General features: G+C 40.9%; 2 protein-coding genes across 2 annotated transcripts; both read right to left on the reverse strand.

Moving 5' to 3' along the window:
• Window positions 1–666: 666 nt before the first annotated feature.
• On the reverse strand, window positions 667–2027 carry LOC110131885 (platelet factor 4-like). Its single transcript, XM_020884855.2, has 3 exons — window positions 1709–2027; window positions 1282–1447; window positions 667–1136 (listed from the first exon to the last, which is right to left on the reverse strand). Exons 1-3 carry the CDS (start codon window positions 1902–1904, stop codon window positions 1049–1051), a joined length of 450 nt encoding a protein of 149 aa, XP_020740514.2. The 5' UTR covers window positions 1905–2027; the 3' UTR covers window positions 667–1048.
• Window positions 2028–8845: 6818 nt separating this feature from the next.
• Window positions 8846–10422, reverse strand: LOC110131884 (platelet basic protein). Its single transcript, XM_020884854.2, has 3 exons — window positions 10228–10422; window positions 9774–9909; window positions 8846–9647 (listed from the first exon to the last, which is right to left on the reverse strand). The coding sequence occupies exons 1-3, from the start codon at window positions 10346–10348 to the stop codon at window positions 9545–9547; spliced, it is 360 nt and encodes a 119-aa protein (XP_020740513.1). The 5' UTR covers window positions 10349–10422; the 3' UTR covers window positions 8846–9544.
• Between the last annotated feature and the right edge of the window lie 1617 nt (window positions 10423–12039).

Genomic DNA, 12039 nt, shown 5'->3' on the forward strand with positions numbered 1-12039 from the left:
CTTTCAACACCATCCTTTCTTCCCTTAGTATAGTAGTGTCTTCTCAAAGAATAAATGAAAATACCATCTGTATCTCTCTTAATTTCCACAACTGTTTAACACACAACCTCAGTACCTCCAATATGACTCATGGGCCAGTGACAAACTGCAAGTAAGGTTTTGCTGAACCTGCGAATATTGAGGAAAATGTCTATTAAAAACATTTTCCTGCTCAGAGCAAAACTCGTGATATTTAAATGGAGTGTAATAAGAACCAATTCTGTAAGCTTGCCAAATGTGGGATTTATTACGAGTATTAACATGAGCACAAGAACTGATTTTCTTTTTTTGGGCCATGCCCCACAACAAGTGGGATCTTAGTTTCCTGACCCAGGGTTGAACTAGTGCCTCCTGCATTGGAAGTGTGGAGTTTTAACCACTGGGTTCCGAGGGAAGACCCCAAGAACTGTTTTTAACATTTCATTTTTGTGAAATGTCAACATTATCAAAGGACCAATAATGAGTAAAATATTTTCATGTCATGCTCTGGAATATATTTCCATTAAGTAGTGGAGAATTCTAGTTTCATTTTTATCAATTTTCTATCCTAGGGTGCAGTATAAATTTTAAGGGGATAAAAGCAGAGTCCACGATATTTAATTTTTTTTAGACGTGCAGCCCAGAAAGTTTAAGTGCAATTAATATTTATTAGTAAAGTTAATGTGACATTAATAAGTAAATAAGTAGTTATTAAGAAACATAATCACAGAAATATGCAAATTATATCAGCCAACATATACTAAGTAAAACCAGTCTTTATTAAACCAAATCTTTTCAAAATATATTTTTGCTTAAAATTCTGGAGATTTTTCTTCATATGAAATTGTGATATGTCAACGTTATTTCTTTGCTCTATTGAGGCATACTGACCATCAAAACTTCATTTCTTTTATTTATGTAGAGTTTCAAGGATAATAAAAACATCAGATGATTTGTTTTCCAAAAGTAGATTGAAATTTTTTAAAAAAAGAAGAAACATTTTCTATAGCAAAAGTAGAGATTTAGGCAACTAACTCTTCAAAAGCCTCTTGATGATTTTCTTAGACAGAGGATTCTGTTGGTCCAAGCAAATTTTCCTCCCCGTCTTCAGCGTAGCTCTGCCAGAGAAAGAAGAGAGGTGCGTTTCAGTCCTAGGGGTTTGGATTTAGAATTAGGCTGGCGGGGAGGCGGCGGGGCTTAGAGGGATGGTGGGGAAGGGGAGAGCAGAGGGTGGGCACGAAAGCAGCAAGCTCCAGGACTCACATCAGTTGGGGGCTGGGGCAGTGAAGCCCGGCCCCGATCACTTCCAGGCTGGAGACATGCCTGGGGTGAATCCCCGAAGTGGTCTTCAGGCACACGCATTGCAGATCCTCCTCTCCACCTTCAGAGTCCACTGGGGGCGGGACCAAGGTGGCAGGGAATGACGACTCTGCGAATAGTCAGAGGGACCTTGGGGATCTTCTCACTGCCTTGGACCTTCATTTCCTCATCCACAAACCACATCTCTCTTAAAGAGTATTGCCGGCTAGGTGATCAAGTGTACCCGGCAGCAGGTGGCACCGCGCTTTCACACGTAGCGAGAGCTCGGGAAATCCTAGCTGGGATCCGGAGATTACGGACTCCGTTCCCGGGACTTCCCGGCCTCTCTGCGGCCCCGACCTCTCCCCGCCCTGCTTCCGTCAGCGCTCACCTTGGGCGAGGACGATGGCCGGCAGGAGCAGCAGCCCCAGGAGAAGCAGCCCCGGGCTGGACCGCGGGCGGAAGGCGCGGGGTCCGACTGCCGGGTTCATCGCGCTCAGGAGTGGCCGCCGGAGCCGAGAGCCAGCGCGCGGGCAGCAGGACTGGGGCTCCGCAGACTCGTGGTTCCCCACCCTCTCCAGACCCATTTTATCCCCGCCGTCTGTCCGCTTCTTCGGAAGCTTGGGGTGGAGGATGGGGAACCGCGGTGCGGAAACGGACACTTCTGCAGAACTGGGCTCTGGGCAGACAAGATTAGGGGAGAAAAAAGAAAAAAAGCCAGAGATCCGCAGTCTTACTGGGAGCTGGTGGCAGGATCCAACCCCCACCTTGAATTCACATCCATAGGCACAGTTAGAAACAGTACTTCAACCGTATAACAATGTCTTTATTATTCATTTATTTATTGGCTGTGCTAGATCTTCCCTTGCTATGTAGGGGCTTTCGCCAATTGCAAGCAGGGGCTACTCTTCCTTGCAGGGCTGGGGAGCCTCTCATTACAGTGGCTTCTTTTGTTGGAAATCACCAGCCCTAGACACAGGGGCTTGAGTAGTTGCAGTGCATTGTGCGTAGTTGCCTGTGGAATCTTCCTGGATCATGGGTGGAACCTGTGGCCCCCTGCATTGGCAGGATTCTTAACCGCTGGATCACCAGGGAAGTCCCTAAAAGTGTCTGTTGTCTTTGTTATGCGCAATAGTAGACGCACTCTGCAGTCACTATTTCACAATTTGTGAGCAGGAGTTTCTGTTTCCTTCTCCCAACTGCCTCCTCACTGCCTCAAGAACTGCTCCTTCACTTCTGTTTCTTGTGGATGACCATTGAGTTGAACGTGGCATCTGTGTGTCTTCAAGATATGCGTTTTGTCATGGTGTTCTGCTGCTGAAAAGTTGACTTTGGTCTCCAGGTGAGGACTTGGTTCCAGAAGTTAGGTGAATGTGGAAAGCTTCCTCAGTCTCTTGAATGGGATCTCCCCAGCTCTATCAACCATCAACCAACACATCCTAGGAAGCAAAATCTGTTGTCCTCATAAGTCCTCTCATTCTAAGAAGAATTGTAACATGAATATTTGGATGCATTCTTTCTGTAAGAACTTTACTGCCCAGGTATTTCTTCATTTTGCTCACCCTGGAAGAGAGACCAAGGACAGTGATCAGGTCTTCCAGCCCCTGCTGCCACCAGGGGACAGGGTGACGTGGGTTACACTGTTGGCGGGAACAGTGGTGATCTCAGGAGGACACACAGCATCTGGGAGCTGGCTGTGGAAAAGATGCACCGGAATCCTGCACAAAAAAGTTCAGGGATCAATGTGGACTGATCTCTGCTGGCCTCAGAAGTAGGGTTTCAGTTCCTGGCCAGAGATTAAGGTCTGGTGGTGGTGGGGAGAGCACCAAATATTAGCCATTAGACTGATGGTCAGTGACAAGGTGCTGGCTTTTCAGCTTTGCAGAAAAAAATTTCCACAAAGAGGAAAAGTAGTGAAACAAGTGAAGTGTTTCTTAGGAGGAAAGAAAGAGTAGAGTATGTGTGGATAGACACACAGGTGGACTTAGTGAGAGAGTTTTGCTCTCGTGGTAGTTTAAATCACTTACACAGGGCATTTCTTTCAGTTTTCTTTTGGCCAATCATTTTTATTTTCCTGGTTCAGAATTTGTATTTGGTATATCTCAGAATCCTCCCATGTGTATGCATGCATCACTTAACCAAGATGGATTCTGCTGAAGATGTCTATGGGTAGTTAGCATCACTTAATATGGAAGGGCACCTCCTTCCTTTTTGACTTCCAAGAAGCCTTTCTGTATATGACTGTGGCTCAGATCATGAACTCCTTATTTCAAAATTCAGACTGAAATTGAAGAAAGTAGGGAAAACCACCAGACCATTCAGGTATGACCTAAATCAAACCCCTTATGATAATACAATGTAAGTAACAAATAGATTCAAGGGATAGACACAGTGCCTGAAGAACTATGGATGGAGGTTCATAACATTGTCCAGGAGGCAGTGATCAAAATCATCCTCAAGAAAAAGAAATGCAAAAAGGCAAAAGAGTTGTTTGAGGAGGACTTACACATAGCTGAGAAAAGAAGAGAAGTGAAAGGCAAAGGAGAAAAGGAAAGATATATCCATCCGAATGCAGAGTTCCAAAGAATAGCAAGGAGAGATAAGAAAAAGTTCCTAAGTGAACAATGCAAAGAAATAGAGGAAAACAATAGAATGGGAAAGATTAGAGATCTTTTCATGAAAATTAGAGATACCAAGGGGACACTTCATGCAAAGATGGATACAATAAAGGACAGAAACGGTATGGACCTAACAAAAGCAGAAGATATTAAGAAGAGGTAGCAAGAATACATAGAATTATACAAAATAAGATCTTCATGACCCAGAGAGCCATGATACTGTGACCACTCACCTAGAGCTAGACATCCTGGAATGTGAAGTCAAGTGGGCCTTAGGAAGCATCAATATGAACAAAGCTAGTGGAGGTGATGGAATTCCAATTGAGCTATTTCAAATCCTAGAAGATGATGTTGTGAAAGTGCTGCACTCAATATACCAGCAAATTTGAAAAACTCTGCAGGGGCCACAGGACTGGAAGAGGGCAGTTTTCTTTCCAATCCCAAAGAAAGGCAATCCCAAAGAATGTTCAGACTACTGCACAATTGAGCTCATTTCACGTGCTAGCAAAGTAATGCTCAAAATTCTCCAAGCGAGGTTTCAACAGTATGAGAACTGAAAACTCCCAGATGTTCAAGCTGGATTTAGAAAAGGCAGAGGAACCAGAGATCAAATTGCCAATATCCATTGGATCATAGAAAAAGCAAGAGAATTCCAGAAAAACATCTATTTCTACTTCACTGACTACGCTAAAGACTGACTCTGTGGATCACAACAAACTGGAAAATTCTTCAAGAGATGGGAATATCAGGCCACCTTACTTGCTGCTTGGGAAATCTGTATGCAGGTCAAGAAGCAACAGTTAGAACTGGACATGGAACAACAGACTGGTTCCAAATTGGGGAAGGAGTTCGTCAAAGCCGTATATTGTCACCCTGCTTATTTAACTTATATGCAGAGTACATCATGCAAAATGCCAGACAAGATGAAACACAAGCTGGGATCAAGATTGCTGGGAGAAATATCAATAATCTCAGACATGCACATGACACCACCCTTATGACAGAAAGAAGAGAGGAACTAAAGAGCCTCTTGATGAAAATAAAAGAGGAGAGTGAAAAAGCTGGCTTAAAACTCAACATTCAAAAAATGAAAATCATGGCATCCGGTCCCATCACTTCATGGCAAATAGATGGGGAAAAATGGAAACAGTGAGAGACTTTATTTTCTTAGGCTCCAAAATCACTGCAGATAGTGCCTGCAGCCATGAAATTAAAAGATGCTTGCTCCTTGGAAGAAAAGCTATGACCAAATTAGACAGCATATTAAAAAGCAGAGACATTACTTGCCAGACAAAGGTCTGTCTAGTCAAAGCTATGGTTTTTCCAGTAGTCACGTATGGATGTGAGAGTTGGACCATAAAGAAAGCTGAGTGCCAAAGAATTGATACTTTTGAATTGTGGTGTTGGAGAAGACTCTTGGGAGTCCATTCGGCAGCAAGGAGATCAAACCAGTTCATCCTAAAGGAAATCAGTCCTTAATATTCATTGGAAGGACGGATGTTGAAGCTGAAGGTCCAATACTTTGGCCATTTGATGCAAAGAATGACTCATTTGAAAAGACCCTGATGCTGGGAAAGATTGAAGGCAGGAGGAGAAGCAGATGACAGAGGATGAGATGGTTGGGTGGCATCACCAACTCGATGAACATGAGTTTAAGCAAGCTCCAGGAGTTGGTGATGGACAGGGAAGCCTGGTGTGCTGCAGTCCATGGGGTTGCAAAGACACGACTGAGTGACTAAACTGAACTGAGTTCAGAGAGGGCTCCTGACTTAGAGAATGAGAAATATGTGGCCTCTCATCTTCTATGTGGGCAGGGCCCAGCCTCCTCCCTTCAGTGTTCTTGCTATTTCTGTCTTGGGGTATCAGTCCACAGAAACTGTGGACTCCAGCTCTTTGCTTCGGGGCCCTTCTATCTCCTGTCTCAAGACCATCTTCCCTTCCCTTAGAAAGAATGACTTTGGTTTTGATTAGGGAAAAATACACCCTCATCTCAAAGCCAGAGGCTCTCTGTCATACTGATTAACTGTGGTGAAGGGCCTTGGAAGCCCACTGCATGGACCAAGTTGACCTCTTAAGGCTCAGCAGGACCTGACCTCTGCAGGGATGTGCAGTTGAATTCCTAGACCTGGAATGTGCTTTCTTACTTTCTCACCACCTGTCCTTTCATCTAGCTAAGTTCTCCTCATATTTCTGGTGTCAGCTGAAATCTTACCTCCCCCTAGGCATCTTCCCTGACAGCTAAAGCAATTCATGTTCCCTTTTATTGTCATGTAGACCCACTGCTTCTCCTGTTTGCCACAGCTCATATAAACACACGCACATGATACTCACACAAGACATGCATATATATTTAAATGTGTTTAAAATGGTTTTTCTTCCTAAATGAAAAGCTCCATGAGCTGTGAGATAATATTGTCTAGCACTATTCTAACTCTCTGCTAAAAGGAAAAGTAAAGTGTTAGTCGCTCAGTCATGTCACACTCTTTGAGACCCCCTGGACTATAGCCCACCAGGCTCCTCTGTCCATGGGATTCTCCAGGCAAGCATACTAGAGTGGGTTGCCATTGGCTTCTCCGGCTCCCTGATAGGGACTCAATATAAAGCACTACATTAGTGGAGATGATGAATGTTGAAAATGATAATGATGAGGCTTTGACGTGTTCAAGTGCCTGTTTCTTGTGCAGTAGGAGCATACCTCTATACTCACGTGTGATTGTAATTATTTGTCAGCCTGTCTGCATCTTTCACCAGACAGTTATCTCTTCAAGGGCAGCTCTCCATGACTTATAGTCTTTGACTACCCAGCATCTTCACAGTGGCCAGTACAGCATGTGGTGTAAGTCACATTTATTTATGGAACTGCAACTTGAGATCCCATTTGGGTTAGCACAGAGGGAATAGATAGAAGAGTGGTTTAGTGTATGGGTGGGCAACATACTGGATTTGTACAATCTGACACTCAGATTTCAATATTTGCAGTGTAAAGAAACCCATGGAGTAGTGGCAGTTAATTCATTCTCTCTCTGTGTCTAAATAGAATAATTCAATATGTGCATGCAAAAGTAAAAGACATATGCATAATGAAGGAGGTATTAGCATAATGTAAAGACTATGTCATGTCTCAGGAGGTGGCCTTCCTGGATTTCAGTAATAGATCCTAGAGAAATGAATGAGATGCTGAGCTATTTTAAATTATTGGTGAAAAACTGATGACCCTGAGTGCTTTATTTATTATATGTTTATTTATGTGCATTATTTGTTAACTATTACTTAATAAGTTACTTACTTATTACTTAATAAATGTGTTTATTTTGTACACAAAACATTTAAGGCATTAAATCTATAATGATGAGAACATAATAAAAAGAAACCTAATAATGCATAGACTGTGAACTAAATGCGTCATACATGAGTGCTCCTTAAACTGTGTGCAGGTTGGGGTAGATGAGCTGATGTCTTCTATAATCATCATAGGATGTTTAGTATGCTATTTATGTATCAAGTCTTATTTTCTGTTTCAATAACATTATGTGAAACATAATATAATCTCTTCATTAGAGAAAGAAAAGTCAAACAAAGTGATAAGATGTTGTGGTTACTAGCATAGTTTCAAATCATCCCTCTGTCACCTACTTAGTTTCTGAGGCAAATTTCCTAATTTCTTTGAACTTCGATTTTCTTCTCTGTAGCACCGCTCTTGCTGCTGCTGCTAAGTCGCTTCAGTCGTGTCCGACTCTGTGCAACCCCATAGACGGCAGCCCACCAGGCTCCCCCGTCCCTGGGATTCTCCAGGCAAGAACACTGGAGTGGGTTGCCATTTCCTTCTCCAATGCATGAGAGTGAAAAGTGAAAGTGAAGTCGCTCAGTCATGTCCAACTCTTAGCAATCCCATGGCCTGCAGCCCACCAGGCTCCTCCATCCATGGGATTTTCCAGGCAAGAGTACCAGAGTGGATTGCCATTGCCTTCTCCTTGTAGCACTGGGGATGCTAATTATAATAATAATAAATACTAACATTGGCCTATGGATTATTGTGTGACATGGATTATTTTCAGCACTTTGAATTTATTAGCTCTTAATTTTCACATCAACTCCATAAGATAAGCAATATTATTATGCCATTTTAGAAATGAAGAAACAAGGCACAGTTTATGCAACCTGACCAAAGTTACACTGCTAGTAAGTGGTGGACTAAGTTACCCAGTTATTCTCTCTTTAGAGGATGTGCTGTTAACCACATCATAGCTATCTTGTAAGAATTTAATTCTTTATAACTATTTAATTATAATGAATGCAAAACAATTATTTTCTCTGGTATATTAATATTGTTATTAATATAATAATATCAATAGTTATTAATAAAGTTTAGCTATTACTATAGTACATTAAAAACAGTACAAATCAACAACTAGTGAATTTTGTTGTCCATATTGTTAAATACCAAAGTTTTTAAAAAATAAAAAGATAATTAAGGCTTTTCCCCTAATAATTCTGTTAAAAGTAATAATATATGACAACAAAGCAATAATAAGTTTGATTTTATGTTAATATTTCTGTAAGAATAGTATGGGTATATTTTAAGGGATTAGAGTGAAAGAAATTCTGTTGACTATAAAATAGTAATTAGTAGTCTGGTAAAGTTTAAATTCTCTTTTGACCTTATTTGCAAGGCTTATTCTAATACAGAAAATATAACCATGTAGATATTAAGTAAGCAAAAATGTACAAACATGTTGGGGTAAAATCTTCAACACCAAGGAGAATCTGTTGTTATTATTAAAAATACTGTATCATTGAAGATATATATGATATCATATGCCATCACATATTGTTTGCTCTACTGGTATTAAATGTATTTAAATTAAATGGTATTAAATTACTTTAAAGTAAATAACCACTGCTCACAAGACTCACATTCTACAATTTTATTATTATTAGGGTTTGAAGGCTAAAGTAAACACAGGAAAAATCTTTCAGGTGATGTTTTGAAACAAGACATCCTAGGACTAACACAGTGAAAAATCTATTAAATCCCTAAATGTATTAATAAACATTTATTGAGCAAGTGCTCCATGCTGGGCTCTGTATGGTTTCTAATATCACTGACCATTATGGAATGCTTGTGGTCATGTCTAGTCTATCAGTACAGTGGAGCATGATAAGTTAAGACAAATGTATTTGGAAAGAAACTTAAAGAAAGAAATGCTAAACACATTACCACATTTAGCCAAGAGTAAGGGAGTAAATCATATATTGTATTTTGAAACAAGCCTTGGTTACTTTCTTTTTTTTAGTAATTTTTAAAATGTTTACACTATTTTAAAAGGTTACTTTCCATTTACAGTTATTACAAAATATTGGTTATATTCCTCCTGTTATACAATACATCCTTGAGACTGTCTTACAGCCATGCTTACTTTTATCTTCTCCCTGTCATCTATTAACCAGCCATCTCAGAGCAAATTGTGACTTTTTGAGACAGAATGGAAAACATATCCAAAGCTTAATACAGTATGACTAGGTATCCTGGATAAATAAGAACTCTAGAAAGCCAAGATTTCAACTTCTGTTCTTGGGAGATGACAAGTTTTGACAGAAAATGAAAAAGATTAAGCAGCTGACCCACCATCTTCCAATATTTTCTGGACTATTTTCTTGATTCTGGGGGCTTCCGGATCCAGGCAGATTTTCTTCCCATTCTTCAGCGTGGCTCTGCAAGAGAGAGTAGCATTATTTTTGAGCATCCTGGCACATCATCAGAAGGGATCCAGCAGTGGTGGTAGGGATGGAGATGGAGGGCTTCCTTAGGGGGGCAATACTAGAGAAGCAGAGACTTACATTACTTCGACTTTGGCGCAGTGGGGTCCTGCCCTGTTGACCTCCAAACTTTGGATGTTACTGGGATGAATGCCAGAGGTGGTCTTTATACACAAGCAGCGAAGTTCAATATGTAGCAATCTCTCCTTACCGCTAACTAGGGCAGAAGATATGATTCTATTAATGGTCATGATTATCTCCTAGATATTATCTATTGATGAGTACCTCCCTCACAAGGCCATTTGTGAATATGATTGACCTTTCCCCCTTTACTAAAGCACCTAGCAGAATTCCTGGCACAGGTCAAGTGCCCACAAAGTACAGCGTCTCCATTTGTAATTATTCATATAGTGCCCTTCTCTAGTCCCTGGGGCACCAAGGCAGTCCCTCCCCCAGACACAGCTGCAGCAGAAGCAGCCTCAGGTTAGGAGAAGCAGAGAGTCTACTATTCACCTCTCCCTAAAGTTTCTCTTACATTTTCCAGTGGTGGAGGGAACCAGCATCGTCAGAAGCAGTGACATCAGCAGCAACACCTGTAGGACAGGAAGTGGGCCGGGCGCGGTACATGAGGAGGTGGCGTCAGGTCTGAGGCTCATGGTGGAAAAGACTTGAGTTAGAGTTGTTCCCAGGAGGGTGACCTGCCGCTCAGGAGTCTACAGCTAAGTGGTTTTCACAGTCGCCTGATGTCTTTTATACACCCTGCCTCAAGGCCAGTAAGGAGAAGGATAGGGATGGGGGAAGTGAGGGTGTGTGGTAACACAAGTGTAAGAGTGGTCAACTTGTGCCCAACCCAGATAAATGCCAGGCAAGTCAAATTCCTGCTAAATTTCATTTGCTTCATCCCTGCACATGCTCGCTCCCCCTTTCTCAATATCCATCTGCCTTTCACATATTTAGGCAAGAACTACACTGAAATATTACATATATTTTCTTTGAATAATTAGGTAATATGCCCTGCCTTTCCTATAATGCAATTTAGAGGCCTTATAGACATTTTAGCTCTATCTGAAAGCATAAATGTGTGGCCCTTGGAAGAGAGAGTTATCTGCCCTTTCCAGTTGCCAAGGAAAGCAGATGTTCCTATCTTGGTTGTTGATAAGTGCTGGGATTTGTTTGGAGTATGTGAATAAAACGGGAGCCAATTATCATCAAAACTTAATGTTATGTATTAGTTTATGGACTCCTTTCTGTCTTCCAAATGTATTATCTTTTACAATTTCATCCAGAAACTAGAAGCAAACTCATCTTCTTCTGTATTATAAAATAAACTACTTTTTACTTTTTTCTGTCATCTGAGTCCACTTTAGAAAATAAGACCCAATAGTTTTATTTTTCCTTTTATTATTAATCTAACAGAGAAATGTATGATACAATTCACTGTAAAAGATTTATAAACTGCAGATAAAACATACAAGTTCCTCTTCATCATTGCTCCACATTCTGGGTCTCCGATGGTAACGATTGGTAAAAATTTGGCATTAGTTTTCTATTCTATCTACATTTATATATACACATATACATAGAACCACATATATAATACATAAAGATATACATATATAAAGAGAGATAGACATAGATCATTTTTTACACAAGTGGACTTATTATACAGCTTTTTTTCTTTAGAACTATGTCTTCATCATCCTTTCATGTTACTTCAATGTCATTTTTCTCCATTATTTTCAATGTCTGCATAATATCCTATAGATAGGTAATTGTCATCCAACTTTATCCTACTGGCAACCTTGTAGGTGTTCCAGTTTTGCACTTACGGATTGCACTAAGATCTTTATTAAAGTCTCAAACTCTAATTAAGGGTCTTGATTTCAAACCGCACGTGATATGGACAAAGCCTGGCATATGTACAGAAGGAGGCCCACATATCATATACTGGCTTTTGGTTTTGGGTTTTTTTTTTTTTCAAGATTTTAAAAAATGACATTTCTTAAAAGTTCAGTTCAGTCCCTCAGTTGTGTCTGACTCTTTTCGACCCCATAGATTGTAGCACGCAAGGCCTCCCTGTCCATCACCAACTCCCGGAGTTTACTCAAACTCATGTCCATTCAATCGGTGATGCCATCCAATTATCTCATCCTCTGCTGTCCCCTTCTCCTCCCACCTTCAATCCTTCCCAGCATCAGGGGCTTTTCCAATGACTCAGTTCCTCCCATCAGGTGGCCAAAGTATTGGAGCTTCAGCTTCAGCTTCAGCATCAGTCCTTCCAGTGAATATTCAGGACTGATCTCCTTTAGGATGGACTGATTGGATCTCCTTGCAGTCCAAGGGACTC

The sequence above is a fragment of the Odocoileus virginianus genome, chromosome 29, assembly GCF_023699985.2.
Source record: "Odocoileus virginianus isolate 20LAN1187 ecotype Illinois chromosome 29, Ovbor_1.2, whole genome shotgun sequence".
In the NCBI taxonomy this organism is placed as follows: Eukaryota; Metazoa; Chordata; class Mammalia; order Artiodactyla; family Cervidae; genus Odocoileus; species Odocoileus virginianus.